We start from the raw sequence: 19,136 nt of genomic DNA on the forward strand, positions 1-19,136 counted from the left end.
ACAGATTAAAACTTTCTTTCTGTTTCTTCCTAGGTAGGTGAAAGAGTTAGTAATTAACAGTCAGACACAGTTTTGCTACACACCCCTATTCACACGCTGCAGACTAGATTAGCGCACAGCACTGCCGCACGTACCAGTGTGTACTACGGCAGACACCACTAGAAGCGCTTTAAGAGTAAGCCCCGCCCCTTTAACGCCGGTCATGTGACTACAAGCTCACGTGATGCACCAGGAGCAGCTCCATTCTAGACACTACCCTGTTGTAATCTCGCGATATCTGGCCGTGTTTGTGTGTGGATGTGCCGGGCCCTTCTCTCCCTGTCTGGCTCGGCCTGTCAGCGGGAGCTGTAGCTTGTATGTTGGGCCGGTCACAACCCCCGGGGAGCTGCGCCCAGTGAGGCCCCGCACAGTCCGGTCCCGGGGGTTCTCCACCATGGCGTCCGATAGTGACACGGAGGAGTTCTTCGATGCTACTGAAGATGTGAATCTGTCCTGCTCCCCGGCTGTGTGAGTCCTGACACGTCTCTGTATGGAGTGTATATAGTGTAGCCCTGACACGTCTCCTCTATACTGTACACATATGCTGTACCCCTGACACGTCTCTGTATAGAGTGTATATACTGTACCACTGACACGTCTCCTATATACTGTACCCCTGACACGTCTCTGTATAGAGTGTATATACTGTACCCCTGACACGTCTCTGTATAGAGTGTATATACTGTACCACTGACACGTCTCTGTATAGAGTGTATATACTGTACCCCTGACACGTCTCTGTATAGAGTGTATATACTGTACCCCTGACACGTCTCCTCTATACTGTACACATATACTGTACCCCTGACACATCTCTGTATAGAGTGTATATACTGTACCACTGACACGTCTCCTGTATACTGTACACATATACTGTACCCCTGACACGTCTCTGTATAGAGTGTACATAGTGTACCCCTGACACGTCTCCTGTATACTGTACACTTATAGAGCACTCATGACACTTCCCCTGTATACTGTACATGTATAGTGTACCCATGACATGTTTCCTGTATACTGTACACATACTGTACCCCTGAAACGTCTTATGTACACTGTACATGTATAGTGTACTCCTGACACGTCTCCTGTATACATATAATGTACCCCTGACACGTCTCCTACATTCTGTATACATTGGCATCTCTTCTGTATACTGTACACATAGTGTACCTCAACACATCTCCTGCATATATAGTTTACCCCTGACACGTCTCCTATATTCTGTATACATAGCGTACCCCTGACACGTCTTCTGTACATGTATAGTGTACTCCTGACACGTCTCCTGTATACATATAATGTACCCCTGACACGTCTCCTGTATACTCTACACGTATAGTGTACCCCTGACACGTCTCCTGTACACTCTACACGTATAGTGTACCCCTGACACGTCTCCTACATTCTGTATACATTGGCATGTCTTCTGTACACATAGTGTACCTCAACACATCTCCTGTATATTTAGTGTACCCCTGACACGTCTCCTATATTCTTTTTTTTTTTTAATGTAAATTGTGAGCCCCACATAGAGCTCACAATGTACATTTTTTTCCCTATCAGTATGTCTTTTTTGGAATATGGGATGGAAATCCATGCAAACACGGGGAGAACATACAAACTCCTTGCAGATGGTTTTTTGCCCATGTGGGATTTGAACACCAGGACTCCAGCGCTGCAAGGCTGCAGTGCTAACCACTGAGCCACCGTGTGGCCCCCTACGTCTCCTATATTCTGTATACATATAGTTCACCCCTGATACGTCTCCCACATTGTGCATACATATAGTGTACCCCTGACTCAACTCCTGTATACATTTAGAGCACTCCTGACATGTCTCCTGTATACTCTATATAGTGTACTCCTGAAACGTGTATAGAGAGTATATAGTGTACCCCTGGCATGTCTTCTGTATACTGTACACATAGTGTACCTCAACACATCTCCTGTATACGGTATACACAGTGTACACCTGACACATCTGTGTATACTGTACATATAGTGTACCTCTGACGTGTAGAGTGTATATAGTGAACACCTGACACATCTTTTATATAGGATACTGACAATACGTTCTCCAGTATAATGAACATATGACATGTCTTTGTATACTGTACAGTGTACTCATGACAAGTCTCCGGTATACTGCATACAGTCTATACCTGACACATCTGCGTATAATGTACATGTAGTATACCCCTGACGTCTCTATATACTGTACATGTAGTATACCTTTGGCATGTCTCTGTATACTGTAGAGTTAGTGAATCTTGTACTCATCTCCTATATAGTGTACTCTTGACATGTCTCCTATATACTGTACATATTGTGTACTCCTGTCATGTGTACATATAGTGTATTCCTGACACATCTCTAGTATAGAGTACCCCTGACATGTCGATGTATACCTGTCTACATGTGTACCTGTCGTCTCACCTGTATATAAGATGTGACACCTGTCTTAGACATAGGCTGTGGAGTCTTAGAAGAATGTGGTAAATGTCATGGCCTGGCTGCTGGCAGGCTGCCTTTCCCTCCTCTGCTGTCAGTGCCAGCTTTGAGTTAATCTGCTGAATCACGACTGACAGCCTGGTGGCTTGGTGTACGCCGCCTGACAACCATGGCTCTTTTCAGCTCCAAATTCGGTCAGAATCAGCCTTTCACTGTTTTCAATGGGAAGCAGCTACAGGTGTTTTTTTTTCTTCTCAGGACATGTCCTGTTCAGTCTTCCCATGGCTGATTCAGGCATTAAATCCGCAGTACAAGGCTCAGGCTGTTTAGCCCCATTGTGTCTGGTACTGATCAGTGAATGTGCACAGGACTGGAATCTGGAGAGGAATCAGAGGTGGAAGACTGCCTCAAATTCCTCTGCATGTCCCGTGGTGTAGACCTAACCAAAAGGGGTGTCCACATCTTCTAAAGTGGTACCCAATCACTAGAATGTGCCATCACGTATATGAACCTGTATTGCAGATCTTCTTCACAGCAGGTTGTCGGTTTGTCTGTGCAGGGAAGTCTGAGAAGAAACTACAGCGCTCAGTAGACAACACATTGCCTTTATTCTCAGGATTGGTGGGGGTCTCAGAAGTTACCCCCGCACCAATCATAAAGTGTTGGCAGATCTTGTGAATACCCCTTTGGGTCCATTCAGACGGAGGAAAATAGTGAGGAATCAGTGCTGAAATTCCACACCAAATTCTTCACCATTTTTCTCTGTGTGAATGGACCCTTAAAATGGCAATCTTTCCTCTCTGTGAGTTTTTGCACCCTACATTGTTCTTACCCGTTCCTGCTCCTTAAGGGGATTGTTTGCACCAGATGACTGCTGTCTCTTCACAAACTGCTTGTCTCTGTAGTCAGGTGCTGTTTGTGAAGAGGTCACCAATGAGGAGGCCAGGGATTGCCTGCAGGGGTCACCTATCACAAACAGGGCGTCACTGTTAACATCAAGTGGGAAGGGGGGGGGCTGTATACAGACCAGAGCTGTGGCCACTATAAACATAAGATTATCTACATGTCACATGTGTTTACCTATCAGTGTGAACACAGTCGTGTATTAATTAGGAGCTCCTATCCATAATGTACTTTATCTGATCTCAGTTATTGTGTCAGGGGTTTGAGGAAATGAGGAATGATAACACTGTACATGGATTGAACAACATGCGTTCAGCTTTAATGCCTCATGTTTCTTTTTATTGATGGTTTTTATATACGACATTCATGCCTTGGTTTTGTAATGCATAGTAAAAATCAATACACTGTAATGTAAGGTGGCGTTTCTAGAGCTTTCCAGGGAACTACAACACAACCCCATTCTTGTGAGCGAGGCAGTGATGCAAGTCCATGTATAGCAGCTGGCTAGGTGCAACGACCTGCAGGAGAAACGGATCATTGGGGGTCCTTGATCATGGGGGTTACTATAGCATGTTTCTATATGTACCTGTCAGGAGATGCATGCTGCTCGAACCATAGGCAACTTAAAAATGTAGGGTGATGGGGGTGGATCAAGGTGAGTTTCACCTAATTTAACTGGACTATTAATAAATTAGGCACATCTCTGTTCACCAAGAAGACGAATCTACATCAACTAGGAGCTTTTTCTGATTTATACCACTTTGCTAGATTTGCCAGGTCACTGAAGGCCATGCCCCTCTCTGCCGCCCTCCTATCTGAGTAGTGGCCAGTGTGGCATAGAACAGTGCAGGATTCACATTTTTCCAGTTTTTTTAAGGTTAGAATACTGCCCTAAAGAACATATAGGGGTTTTTCTGGATGATGATATCGGTGACCTATCCTTAGAATTGGGGTCTGACTCCAAACACCCCCGCCATCGGCTTCTTGGAATGACTGTGTTCAGATGAGCGCTGCTTTCTCTTCCCTGTTGACCAGGCCCAGACAATATACATTGCATAGTGGCTGTGTCTCATATCACCGTGGCCTTTAGAAATGTCAGACCCTCGCCAATCTGAAGCTGATGATCTGTATTCAGGATAGGTCATCAGTAGGTAGTCCTGGAAAACCCGAATATTGTAACTCTGTACAATATTCATTGAGCAACTTCTAATCACGTTTTTCTTGTTCTGGAAGGTGTAAAGATCCCAGTTCACTATCTATGTGTATATAAGAGGGCAGATCCAAGGTGCAAATGCACCTAAAAATAATTTCTGCTGCTGAGTTGTTTTCAGCCTTTCTTTTTATGTTGCTGGGTGCAGTCCCTCGCTCCATGTAAGGCTGTGGGGGCTCCTAGACCTTACTGCCTGCTTCCTGACTATTCTTACTCTGTGTTTACATTGGGCCTCATTCAGATAGATGTTTTGTACCTGTGTTTAATCTGTACTTCAGATATATCACCCACCCAACTGTACTTACACGCTGCATTAGGCTTTGTGGTGCAACAAGTTTGCTTCTATACAACTTGGGCTCGGTTTATATCTGCGTCCAGTTTCCGTACGGGCATTCCCTTCGCCTCTCTGCATTATAGTCTATGAGATCTGCGGGTTTCCTAAGGTAATTGCTTTTTTTATGCGGATTAGGGTTTCTGACCCCCGCCCCCCCAAAAAAACCCCAAAAGAATGGAAACTCGTGCACAGGCCTCATGCACACGACCATGTGCATAGTCAGTGTCCTAGACATATCTTTCACGGCTAGCACACTGACCCAGTCATTTCTTTGGCCTCATACACACGACCTTTTATTTTCACGGTCCAGTGTATATGGGGATGTGAACCTTGAGCAAAAGTAAAGAGCAATGAATGGGGCCACCTGTGCCCTTAATTCGTGGCCAGCGACATGCGCACAATTGTGTGCACGTCACCTTAGGGTTTGTCTGTAGGACAAAGGGGTTTTCTTCTGTTTAAAGGGATTGTCCATGAATATTTTATTTATTTTTTTAAATGGTCTATCCTTAGGATAGACCATAAATATCTTATCAGTGTGGGGTCTGCACAGATCAACAGTTCCCTGTGCTCTCCAATATGTGGAACCCGAACAAGATGGCTCTGTGCCCTATATAGTGACCGGGCACTGTCACAGCACTCCTTAAGGCTATGTGTCAGTAAGGAAATGGCGCATGAATGGTATCTGTGACTTCCAAGGACCTGGGCAGCAGAACAATCAGGAATGGGACCTGTCCCACACAGACCCGTGATCATACAGGGGTGTGGATATTTGGCCACAAAACAAAGAATGGTTAAGTGCTAGCCATTAAAAACACAGCTCGCCCACTGACAAAGCGCATGGTTGTCTGCATGGGGCCTAACAGCTAAGAAAGAAGTGAACGTTGGCGACCATTTGCATTAGTAACTTCCACATAACACTAGTACATTACCATCTCCGGCCGGATTGTTTTACCATCGTGACTTGTATGGTTTCCCTAACCTCATTGTGTTCTTATGTGCAAAAAAAAGTCCCACAACACATGAAAGACATTTTTACACTCTGCTCAACTTCCTCCTTTCCTGCGCATTATTGAGTTTCATTGGTTTAACAAGCCATGTTGTGGTGTATTGTGGAGACGCCGGGCCCGATGTGATGGTTACTGTGTAGGAACACTAGTCATCCAGTCTGATGGCTCCGATCATCTCTTATAACCTAACCACTTCAATGACCGGGTATACGTGTGTGTCTAGATTTCAGGAACCAGATGACGTTTCTTGCTATATTGCTTCTTAGGAGAATGAAGACGATAGGGGCCACAGCGGTGGTGTACGCACTGCAGCCTTTTCACAGTGGTGCCATAACTATCCGCTATGCAGGAAAGATCCATCCATACACATGAGATAGTTGTTGGCAAATGGCTATCTCTTCTTGGCTGATTGTGCCTAGGTTCTGAATATGGAGAGAGGAGAACGCTCTGGTGGTGACTCTCCTTTGAGAATAAAAACATGGGACATATTTTAATCAAACATTCCCAACCCAAAGTATCTGGAGATGGGGAAGAATTACAAGGGTATGACCACCCTAAAGGCAGCCATATATATTAGACTGCCAACACTGTCATTCAACTATTGGATCGATGATGCAATTGTTTGTCCATCAACATTAAAGGGGTGTTCCACCTTCTAGTATTGATGGCCTCACCATATTATAGTTCAATAATAATAGAACAATGAGGGTCACGCAGCAGGCACTGCCGCAGATCAGCTGTCTCAGGACAGTGTGGTTCCTGGTAGTGCTGCTCAATCATCATATGATTTATAGAGACAGGTTTAGGTCCCTTAAAGGGATCCTATCACTGGATACTTTTTTCTTACTAACACGTAGGAATAGCCTTAAGAAAGTCTATTCTTCTCCTTCCTTTAGAAGTTTTCTCCGCGCCGCTGTTCAGTAGAAATCCCGGTTTTCTTCGGTATGCAAATGAGTTCTCTCTCAGCACTGAGGGCGGTCCCCAGCGCTCAAACAGCACTGGGGGTGTCACCAATGTTGCGAAAGAACTCTCCAGCGACGCCTCTATCTTTTTCTGGAACGCCTCTCCCTGTGTCTTCTTCCATCCTGGATGGAAATGGCCGCTTACACTGTAAGCTCGTGTTAGTGGCCATTTTCTTGTGGCCGCTTACACAGTAAGCTGGTGTACCGGCCATTTTCTTGTGGCCCGGGCATGCGCAGTTGACTCTGCCCGAGGCCTAGAAGATTGAAACTCAGGATGAAAGAACACACAGGGAGAGAGCGTTCCAGAAGAAGATGGAGGTGCAGCTGGAGATTTCTCTTACAACGTTGGGGACGCCCCCAGTGCTGTTTGAGCGCCAGGGACCGTCTCCAGTGCTGCGAGAGAACTCATTTGCGTACCGAAGAAAAACGGGATTTCTACCAAACAGCGGCGCAGAGAAGACATCTAATGGTAGGAGAAGTATAGCCTTTCTTAAGTCTATTCCTTCGTGTTAGGGAGAATAAAAGGGTATCCAATGATAGGATCCCTGTAAGGGTCTGACCACATCTAGTATATGGTTTACAATCCAGGTGGACAATACAGCACTAACGGAAAAGCCATATTCACAGTAGTCACTCAATTCTCCACTTGAGTTTATGTAACCATCAGCAAACAAAGGAGAGTACACCACCATGTAGCAATAAAGATGGAGCTTGTTTTATTACGCCAAACGGCACAATGCATCGGCCCACTCAGGTATTTGTCAAGTGCACTTGACAGAGGCCCCTACGTGGGCCAGTACGTGGTATCCTTTAGGCACAGTTCCCTATGTCTGCTATTGATTTCCATTGTGTTATTCAGCTCTATAGAATAGTATATTGTAATATTAATATTGTGTTATCATATAATATAATACATCCTGGTCTTAAATATTCTCTATACATCAGATACAATGTATGTATGAGCTTGTTTTCTTTAAGCAGCCATTTTTAGTGGTGTTAAAACTTCACGTCAACCGTTCTGTCCTCCAGCATTTTCACAGATTGTCTTCCTTCCCATATGTTGTTTGTTTTTTTTCTGCTTTCTATCAAATCTGTGAGCTAATATATAAATAATTTGTCTGATTTTTTGCGTACACGCCGCAGTGAACAAGGTACGGTAATATAATCCCAAGCTGTAGCCGTTATTGCTGTTTCCTCGTATGCTGCCATTGGATGCAGAAGAGTTAAAACGCTCTTTGGCTCGGAGATTTGTCTTGCATCCTGCTTGTGTAGGTGTAGCTCCAGTCCCAATCCCTGCCAGGGTGTAGTGTGTAAGATACATATAGAAGTAGAACTGCCAAAACAAGCATATTCCAGCATGTCCCTTGGTGTAGCAAGCATTTGCTTTGTCACTTTGCTGCTGCATACTGGCTGGTTTGACTCACGCATTTGTACTTGCAGTATACGACCTTCCCTTGTCTTTCTTTTCTTATATCACACACATTTTCCAAGCATAAGACTGCCTAGCGTGGAAGATAGTCATTGAAGCATGACTGGATCAGGTCAGATATCTGCCACGACTGCAGGCTGCTGTAAGTTTCTGTGAAGGTCTTATCCTACAATGAGTTTGCACCTGGACCTGGATGCATTTCCTTGTCTTGTTATAATGTAAAGAATGCCTGAAAATGTTTCTTCAGATTTGAGCATATTTCTGTGTAACCTGTATAGCCTATATACCTATATATCCTATGTACGTGTCCATGTCATCTTAGGTTTTCAGACTGTCAGGGCTCGTTCACATCTGCGCCCAGGTGTCCGTTCTGCAGGTTTCCGTTTCCTGCATAAAACAGAGGCAGGATACGGAAACCTGCAGGTGTCTTTCTCACCCATTCATTTGGGTCCGGCCGTGAAACCGGGTTTTTTCATCCGGACACAGAGTCGGACATGCAGTACTCTGTGTCCGGATTAAAAAATCCGGTTTCGCGGCGGAGAGCATAAAACGCTCACCGCCGGAACCGGTCTGTGCTTTCCGTCTTCTGGCATGCAGAAGACGGAAAGCACAGAACGGAGACCAGAACGCAGGTGTGAACCTAGCGTCAGCTGTAAAGGCATCCATAAACCTAAACCAGCCAACAGCTATCCCCCCTATGCCAGTGATGGCGAACTTTTTAGAGACAGAGTGCCCAAACTGCAACCCAAAACCCAATAAATTATCACAAATTGCCAACAAGGAGATTTAACCTTAATACTGACCCACAAATTACAGTCATGTATTATGTATGTATTACATGCTCCACAGTAGGCCCCCACCACACAGTATTATATTCTCCACAGTAGCACCCCACAGTGTTATATGCTCCACAGTGTCATCCACACACAGTATTATATGCTTATCAATACGTCCACCCAGTATTATATGCTTCTTAGTACATCCCCCCCAGTATTATATGCTCCTCAGTGCCCCCCTCACACAATAGTATGTGCTCCTCAGCACCCCCCCACACACAGTATTATATGCTCCTTAGTACGCCCCCCAGTATTCTATGCTACTCAGTGCCCCCCTCACATAGTAGTATGTGCTCCTCAGTACCTCCCCCCCCACACACAGTATTATGTGCTCCTCAATACGCACCCACCTCCCCCCTTCAGTATTATATGCTCCTCAGTATGCATACCCCCAGTGTTATATGCTCTTCAGTATGACTGACACATTCTTATACTTTACCCATGAAGAGTTGCTGGTGTCCACCTACTTTTGACTGCGGGCGCTGATGACACATATCATCGCGCCTGTGTCGGGGCAGAGGTCAAACTTTGCAGTCAGTGTAAGCCGCAGTCGTGCGATCTGGGGCCTACACTGACAGCATTTTGAAATACAACTGAAGGCAGCGATCACTTATCAACGGGGAATCCTGTACCAGATTCCCAGTTAGTGAGCGATCCGGGTGACCGCACGTGTGCCAGCATAGAGTGCTCTGCGTGCCCTCTCTAGCACGCGTGCCATAGGTTTGCCATCAGGGCCCTGTACCATCATACACATACATGCTAGGACAGGCTAAGGGTGCTTGTATTCTGAATGCAGAAGGGGGCATAAACTTCTGCTATACTCCTCTGTCAGTAATTTATGTTCCCTGAGAATAAATAATCAGGTGTTGAAATTCAGTATGCCCGAGCCTTCTTTCCCGGAGTCCATGCTTCTAGAGAGATCTATGAGGCCCCGCATATACCGGTACATTAGATATTTTAACGGTCCCACCAATATTGGAACATTTATATTCCTCTTTCCCATTGATGTCACCATTAAATGGCACGTCCCAAAATGTAAATGTAAGGTCTGACTGAGAAATAGTATAGCATGGGAGGGGAGACCTACTATAATCTATACATCACGAAACTGGAGTAGATATAGTGCAGGGATGCTTTGCCCAAAGATGCACCACTCTGTCGTTTTTTTCCACCCTCTACCTCTTCTTAAAGGGGCTCTATCAGAAAAATTATGCTGATAGAGCCCCATATATGGTGAATAGCCTTTAGAAAGGCCACGCAGGCATTGCTAATGATATATTAAACTACCCCCCCATTTTAAAATAATACCCTAAAAAATAATATGATAATCATACTGTATCGTGCACACTGGGTAGGCATGCGCGGTCCGATGTAATCTTTAGCCATGCCTACATCTTCTTTCTTCTTGCAGCGATGTCTTCGGGTCCCATTTTCCTCGTCTTCTTCTTCCGGCGTCATTGCTTGTAATCCCCCGCCGGCGCAGTAGCAGGGAAACTGAGTATGCTCAGTTCCCCTGCTACTGTTCCCCTGCTACTGCGCCGGCGTGGGTAGTGCAGGACAGGGGTTAAGATGGGCACCAGATTTACTGTAACTCGTGTGGCATAACTATCCTTATTGGCATTGATCTTCAGACTGATCTTTTTGGGGTCAGAGCTCCAGTGGTAATAATTTTCTCTTCTTGCCCAGTCAACAACGTGCAATTCTTCTATACTTGTAATGATGAGGTGTTTTTTTTCATGTATGCATTATTGCTTTGACATTTATTCACTACTTCTTAAAAATGATCTGCACATATATCCACTGCAAAGCTAAATCCTCAGTTTCCTTGTGCACCATTTGTTTGGACTTGCTGCTCCTTGTATCACTGTTATGTACATGCAGTGAATCTGTGGACAAACTACATTTCCCAGGATGCATCTGCCTCTGTATTTGCTGCTCACAGGGGTGAGAGGGAGTAAGTTTGCAAATGAAACATCACAGCATCATGTGACCTCAGATGTGGGAGGGATTTATTACCTGTGAGAGAGCAGGGAGATGCATCCTGGGAAATATAGCTTCTCCACAGATTCACTGCATGTAGAGAACAGCGATACTGGGAGCCTCAAGTAAAATAAAGCCAAGCAAAGAGTGTGAAAGGGAGCATTGAGGATGTAGCACTGCTTTGGATGCACCTGCATACATTTTTGGAAGCTGGATAACCTCTTTAATGCATCTTCATGATACTTTAGACGCTATGTTTCTTACATTGTGTGACATACCCTTGATCCTCAAGAAGGTCAGCCTGTTATCATTTTACCTGAATTTAATCTTTTTTTTGTGCTAATAAAATATTAACTTTTTCATTTTTTTTCACATCTTTTTCTTGGTCTGACATTATATGTTATTTAGGCATACATGAGATGAAACCTATGTTTATTTTTTTACATTTTTTTTTTTTTATACCATACGCTGCTGCCCACTCATTCTATTCTTTAGATAACTAGCAGAAATCTGTGCCTATTACTTGATATAGATTTCAATTCTAGTTTATGCAACCACCTAAGAGACCTCTTAATTCTGACTGTGAGGGAATTAAATAAGACTAACGTAGTAAACGCCGGTCTTAATACATTTCCCCCGTTAGGGCGAGTTCACGCCTGCACCTAGCTTCTGCTTTTGGGTTTCTGTCTTCTCCTGAGAGAAACTAGACAGAAGACGGAAACCTGGCAGTCAGGTTTCAGACCCATTCAGGGCAGGTTCACACCGCTTTCGGGTTTCCATGTTCTGCCCGAGAAACTGGACAGGAGACTGAAAGCCGGCGGTCAGTTTTCAAACCCATTCTCTTGAATGAGTTTGCAAAGTGACCGCCTGTGAGCGTCTTCTGCCTCTCCGCGGCGAAACCATTTTTTTTTTAACCAGACACAAAGGCAGACATGCAGGTTAAAAATAAAGGTTTTGCTGTGTTGAGGCAGAAGACGTTCATGGGTGGTCACCTTGCAAACCCATTCAAGGGAATGGGTTTGAAAACTGACCGCCGGGTTTACATCCCCTGCCCAGTTTCTCTCTGCAGAAGACGGAAACCCAAAAGCGGAGATCGGGCGCAGGTGTGAACCCGCCCTAAGTAGTATTGGTGGAGACAGGTATGTTACATACATGTTTGACAAACATAAACAGGTACATTTATAAAGAATTTGTGACAATGGCTTGCAGCTAATGACAATTTTTGCTGGAAATGAATGTCAAAGAGAGATGAATGATCAAGAGGGTGGAGCCACATTAGTGACCAGATAACACGAAATGTAGTTTAATAAGGGCTATCATGTCTGGCAGTGGTAACTATTGGGCAGATTCTTCAGAATTTGCAGAATGGAGACAGGAGAAGTGAATCTATTAAGGGAGAGACTTCTCCGTTTCTTGAGGTTTCATCAGCACAGTCGGTTTATTTTCAGTTGGAGGAAATTTAATGTTAGTCTTTTGCTTTATAATGGTATAGCACAGGGGTCAGCAAATTTTATTTTTTATTTTTTGTATTGTGCACCAATCTATTTTTGAAAAGTCAAAGATGAAGTAGTCTGTGCGCCATGCAATAATTGTAAGGATGTCCACCCCTACGTGAATGTATATAATACATACCATAACAGTAACCAAGTAACTGGTTGGCTAATTTTCATTTCAATGTGTTTTTTGTGTTGACATGGTCCATGAAATAGAGGCGCTACATGGAGCAGCAGCATTTGTATAGTTGTTTCACTATACCCACATCTAGTCACCGAGATAGTTGATCCCTACCGATCCGATGTCTATACACAATTTCCTAGCATTTGCTGCTGTACAGTCTGTGTAACTCCTTTACATAGCAGGCTCCGCTGCTTCTGTCATGGGATTTAACACCATACTGCTTTACGATTACCCCTCCTCCCCCTAGGATGCCATGACCAAGACTTCTATTTGTAACAAAGTCAAGCACTTGCATGAGGATGACTTTGGAGCAGACCCTGTGCCCAAATCCAATAATGTTCCACATTCAGTGTAAGTGAATAGTCTGTCTGTAACCTCATCTGTGCTTTTGGACGAGTTTCCTTCAATCTTCTTTTGGAAAAGCTGCTAAGTCAAATTCAATGGAGTTCTGTCGACCCATCTACTTCACCTCTGCGACAGAAATCCAAGTGTCAACCTCATATTTCTGCAAAAAACTTGTGAATGCAAGTCAGAATTGCCAAGAGCAAAATTAACATGCGTAAACATAACCTAAGGGATATTGGCAGGGAGGGACATAACACGAGAAAAGTCTTGAACTAGAGCAGCTTGCAAACCACATATGTAAAGTGACGGACAGAATATTGCAGCCTAAAACTTGGTGCAACTCAGCTCAAGATTTTACATGTTAGGGACTGATTTATGAAGACTGACTTAACTAATGCCAGTCTTATTTTGTAGCACCCTCCACCTGGCTATTCATAGGAAAAGCAGTGAATTGGCCCGGACACTATTTCTGGGTCCAGTTATTTGTTGGTGACCCAGTGCTCTGTATGACGGGACGCGGCGCCTGTTATCACGCTAGATGTAACCAGGTAGATTGATTTTATTTCAGTTGATCAGGTTTCCAATTTAATTCTGGTGAAGACAGCTTGTGTACGTGCGGAGAAGGTGAAGCGAGGACACGGCTGTCAGCGAGAATAGGAGAACTCTCTTTTTGTGTGCATGATGGGCGTCAACAGGCTGTATTAAAAATCTGCATGTGCTCTTCTATATACAGGTGCGTTTATATTCTATAAAACCAGTCTGCCCAAAAGAAAATTGAACTTGTAAATTATCAGCATAGATATAGTGCAGGAAGATCCTAAGTATTGACAATAAGCAGACAGTATCTGTCTTGTGAAGTGTCATAAGTTGCCATCAGGATGGCTGACAGCTATTCATCCTGACCCAGCCCCTACAAGTGCACACTAAGTTCATCCAACCTCTGTTGGTGGCATGTCTTTTAGGGTAACAAAGGATCAGGCATACTATGGTTAGTTGTGCCCAATACTTCTTTGGCTTGACAACATCTGTAGCGGGAAATTCAGGAGGCCACCATGAAGTTCTTATTTTTCTCTTATGTGTACGGAGGCCTACTGTCCAGTAATCTAATGCTGTCTGTTCCGTTACATTTCAACAGAATTCACAGCAGTTTCGTGTGATCTGCCAAACATTTACTTAAAGAAGTTGTCTGGTGGGGTTAACGGAATCCTATCATTGGATACTATTTTTTTTTTTTTTTTTTTTCTGACTAACACGTAGGAATAGCCTTAAGAATGTCTATTCTTCTCCTACCTTTAGAAGTCTCCGCGTCACCATTCGGTATGCAAATGAGTTCTCTCGCAGCACTGGGGGCGTCCTCAATTCTACAAGAGAAATCTCCAGCGACGCCTCCATCTTCTTCTGGAACGCCTCTCTCCCTGTGTCTTCTTCTGTCCTGGGTTTCAATCTTCTAGGCCTCGGGCCGAGCTGACTGCGCATGCCCGGGCCACAAGAAAATGGCCGCTTACACCAGCTTACTGTGTAGGCGACCATTTTCTTGTGGCTCTGGCATGTGCAGTTGGCTCTGTCCAAGGCCTAGAAGATTGAAACCCAGGATGGAAGAAGACACAGGGAGAGAGGCCGTTCCAGAAGAAGATGGAGGCGTCGCTGGAGAGTTCTCTCGCAGCATAGGGGACCTCCCCCAGTGCGGTTTGAGTGCCGGGGACCGCCCCCAGTGCTGCTAGAGAACTCATTTGCATACCTAAGAAAAACGGAATTTCTACGGAACGGCGGCACGGAGAAGACTTCTAAAGGTAGGAGAAGAATAGCCTTTCTTAAGGCTATTCCTACGTGTTAGTCAGAAAAAAGGGTATCCAATGATAAGATCCCTTTAAGTTTCCCTTCCTTCTACTGGTGGTTTCTTCATGCTAAACCTGGTAGTTCTAGACTGGTTTAGTACCAGTACCCCTTTCCCCAGGTCGCTGCTCCCCTACCTACTCTCCTGTTGGCCGATGGTGGTTGGCATACTTGTGAAATGAGTGTTGGGCTATAGTAACATCAGCCCCTATAGCACAGGTGTAAACAGGCGAGGAGGGGAATGGATGAAGGGACGAGGGATGGTTCCTATCACATGACCTGAGGTTGGAACCAGCCTGGATCCAGCTAGAGGAACGGAAAATAAATTTAACTCTCCAAACAACCCCCTTTTTTTTCTACTATAAATGACCTATCTTTAAAGTTAAGTCATCAGCACCAGAACAGTGGGGCCTGTCGCCTTCACTAGTCAGCTCTTCTCAGATGATACACAAAAAAATGGAGCAGGAAAGAAGAAGCTCTGTTTTCCATGTAGTGGCCGGGCCAGGTAGTGTAGGTCGGATCCCATTCATCTGAAAGTGAACTAAGTTGCAGTGACTCAGTTTCACCACTACACAGAGAACGGCGCTGTCTGCTTCCAGAATTGATGGGAGTGGCAGGCGTCAGCACCCCAACTACCTGATATTAGTGACCTATCCGTAGGAGCAATCATTAATGTTTTTATCCCCGAAAAAAACCTTTAACTTTCTGTACTGTTATTTTATTTTTATTATTTTAGGTATATAGGATTATAGCCCAGTAAGCCCTATAGATCTAGTAGGATGGCAAAGGTGGTCTTGCATAATGATTCTAGTGCCCTTTACTAGCTGCCAGCATATTGTAACTTAAAGGGAGCTATACCTGGTCCAGGTTTCCTTTTAGGGTGCCCATCAGTGCCCATCCTATATACAGTAAGCCAGAACTGGCAGACCTTGTTCTGCTCCAGCTTCAAATCCTTTATGAATGGCCATGGCCAGACCTAAGCAGTAAAGTTCCTTTAATTCACAAAAAAATGATTGAATTCTATGACAGTAAATATGTAACAAATTATACATCTAATTATGCAGTATTAATAATTAGAGAAAATAAAAAGTTTTATTTATAAGTAAGATTTAGAATTAGTAACTGTTTTATGACTCCGGCCAAAAATGTCCCCAACTCCGCAGCCCTGCTTCATAGCTTTTTTTCTTTTGTATAGAGAGATATACATGTGATGTATGCCATATGTTATATGCCACGCCTGATATGTACGGCCCTCTGACTTTGATCTTTTGGTTAGTGTGAACATAATATGTCTTGGTTTAGTCTTGTCTGCTGTGATTGGTATAGGAGGAGGAGGTTTTTAATCGTGGCTAAGTATAAGAACCAAATGATAGGTCTGGTCGTCTTTCATTTATCACATGGTGGCGACTATACTTATACCCACAAATCTTCTATTTGCTTTCCACATGAAAGGGTTTTTTTTTTTACATAGTTTGGAATGCTGACTGTCTATGATGTCATCTGACTCCAGTGCGTGTTTTATTGCGTGCAGTGAGGCTGAGGTCAGTACACCTTGAGATAGGTCATCAGTGTGTGATTTATGGGGATCCATAGCCTTGGGGTGCCTAAAGCTGCTAGTGAAGAGGCAGCGCGTGCAGCATTTCTGTGCCACGCTTATTACTTGAATAGGAACGGTGCTGCAAAACCTTCCCATCCAGTGGCAGGTGCCAGTACACAGAGACTGCTGCAACGTCTACGGTAATCTTTGCAGCGTCCTGGTGTTGTGTTGGACCCCCACAGATCATAGTGATGACCGATCCTTAGTAGCTCAAAACAGCTTGACTGGTTCCTTTAACTGATGATCAAAGGTGACCGTATACTTGTATGTGACTTCCGTTAGTCCAAACCTATTATCAGGAACCACGACTCTTGGTTTAGGCCGTTTTATCTGATCTTCATGATGAAGCAATGCTGTGGCACTTGGTGTTGGAAGTCAGTATTATCTGCTACAGGTTCAGCCTGTCCTACTTGTGTAACCAGTGGTGAAAACACAGCAAAAACAGAATGGTAATGGTTACCATATTCATCAGCAGCACGTCCCAACCTGTGGGTGCTAGTGGGAGAAAAATGTAATGTGCCGGGGCAACACGGTGGCTCAATGGTTAGCACTGCAGCCTTGCAGCGCTGGTGTCCTGAGTTCGAATCCCACCAGGAACAACATCTTCAAGGAGTTTGTATATTTTCCCCACGTTTGCCTGGATTTCCTCCCATTGTACAAGGACATACTGATACGAAAAAGAAAAATGTTATGTGCCAGCTTTGTATAAGAAATGCAGAGTCTTGGGGGGGGCGAAAGCCTTAGCTCTGGGGTTGGTGGAGTCTTACTTCTGGGCCCCAGAATAAAGGAGCCGCAGAGCTGGTTTAGTGCTGCATCCACTTATATATTTTTTTCGGCTCGTGGCTTTACTCGGATGGGGCAGCGCTGCAGTTTTGTTGCACAACCAATGGCCTGAGCACCAGTGCATAGAGACTTGATGCAGCACCGACATAGTTGTAAACTGGAGCAAGTAGTGTATGGCGGGGATCAAAGGGGCACACAGAGCATTTGATTTTTCCTGTTAGTGATAGGTGGTGGGTTCACATCGCAACCCTACAAAATATTGATATTTTTAAATTGATATATACCTTTAAAGCGGGATTCCAGAAATTTCCAGAAATATAACACTGTAAATAGAGAGCCGGGTAGTAGCGCAGTGCCGTACACTTGGTGGAACTTAAGACTGGTCTTTCATACTCCAGTGTTAAAGGGGATGTCCCACAAAAGCACTTCAAAAGTATCTCTATAGGAGAGGGGAGCATTTCTTGATCAGTGGGGATTCAACTGTTCAGACCCCAAATGAACAGGAGAAAGGGGGACTTCTGTTCCTTGTTCTGGATCAAAATGTGTTTGAGCAGTGTGCGCACTACTGCATTTGTGTCAATGGCAGAGTATAGCAGAGTCTGGTACTTATGCTATCTCCAGCTATCTCCCACAAGTTATACTGAATCTGTTCGGCTTAGATTCCCATCCTGTTCCACCCATTAAAAAGTGGTGAGTGGGGCGCAGGAATCCTAGTAAATGTGCCTGGTTACCGCAGTTTGGTCCGAGTTAAGCATATGGTGCGGTGGGCCCTGCAGTCAGCTATTTTTTTGTTTTTGTTTTTTAATGTAGATTGTGAGCCCCATATAGTGCTCACAATGTACTTTTTTTTTTTGTTTTCCTATCAGTGTTTTTGTAGTATGGGATGAAATCCACACAAACATGGGGAGAACATACAAGCTCCTTGCAGATATTGTTCCTGGCAGGATTCGAACCCAGGACTCCAGTGCTGCAGTGCTAACCACTGAGCCACCGTTTTGCCCCTCTGTCGTCAGCTATTTGATGGAGGTTCTGGGATTAGGACACCCACTGATCTGCCATTGATAACCTATTCTAAACATAGGCCATTACTAGTATATTCCTGAAAAAAAAAAACCCTTTCAATGGACATGTTTCTTTCCATAAACCTCAATCTGGAGTGTCATATGGCAACCCCTCCCAATGAAATAGTTGGGTTCCCTATCAGGAATTAATGGCATAGCCGGTGTAATGTCCCTGTACATAACTGGCATTTAGGTTGGGAGTACAGGGTGGCACCCAGTACAAGTATCAGCATTTGTCACCGCTCTTCGTATGATCTGGTGATAGCAGATGCTCGTGTTTGTCTCTGGGAACAGATTAGTAGATCACAATTTATCAGCGGCTCATCTTCTACCTGCTGTCCGAGGGCAAAACACGCTAAAATTCACATGGTGATACAGTAATGAATGACTATCCGTAGATTATTGCCAACCATGTTCTGGAATTGATGGCACCTTTAGGAATTAGAGCCAGCAGGCCCCGGTGTACGTAGGAAGACTATATGGTTCATTAGACTGAGCAGAACACTGCAGATTGTCACCGCGTCTTCCAAGTCTCTTCCTGGCATTGTCATTTTCTTTATACCTTTCCAGTACTATTTTTGCATCAGAACAGCTGACATCCTACGAATCCCTATGGGTTTGTTTAACCCTATGTTACCAGGAACCACTACAAGGCTACCCTGTTTTTATTCTACTTTACAAAACCT

General features: G+C 44.4%; 1 protein-coding gene across 1 annotated transcript in view; it reads left to right on the forward strand.

The window, feature by feature from the left end:
* Positions 1-270: 270 nt before the first annotated feature.
* Positions 271-19,136, forward strand: part of WDR44 (WD repeat domain 44) — a 64,350-nt gene continuing 45,484 nt past the window's right edge. Inside the window, exon 1 of the mRNA XM_075259028.1 lies at positions 271-507. Coding sequence (XP_075115129.1) covers positions 434-507 — 74 coding nt within the window. The 5' untranslated portion in view covers positions 271-433. The remainder of the gene's footprint in view (positions 508-19,136) is intronic.

Source organism: Leptodactylus fuscus, chromosome 11, assembly GCF_031893055.1.
Source record: "Leptodactylus fuscus isolate aLepFus1 chromosome 11, aLepFus1.hap2, whole genome shotgun sequence".
Lineage (NCBI taxonomy): Eukaryota > Metazoa > Chordata > Amphibia > Anura > Leptodactylidae > Leptodactylus > Leptodactylus fuscus.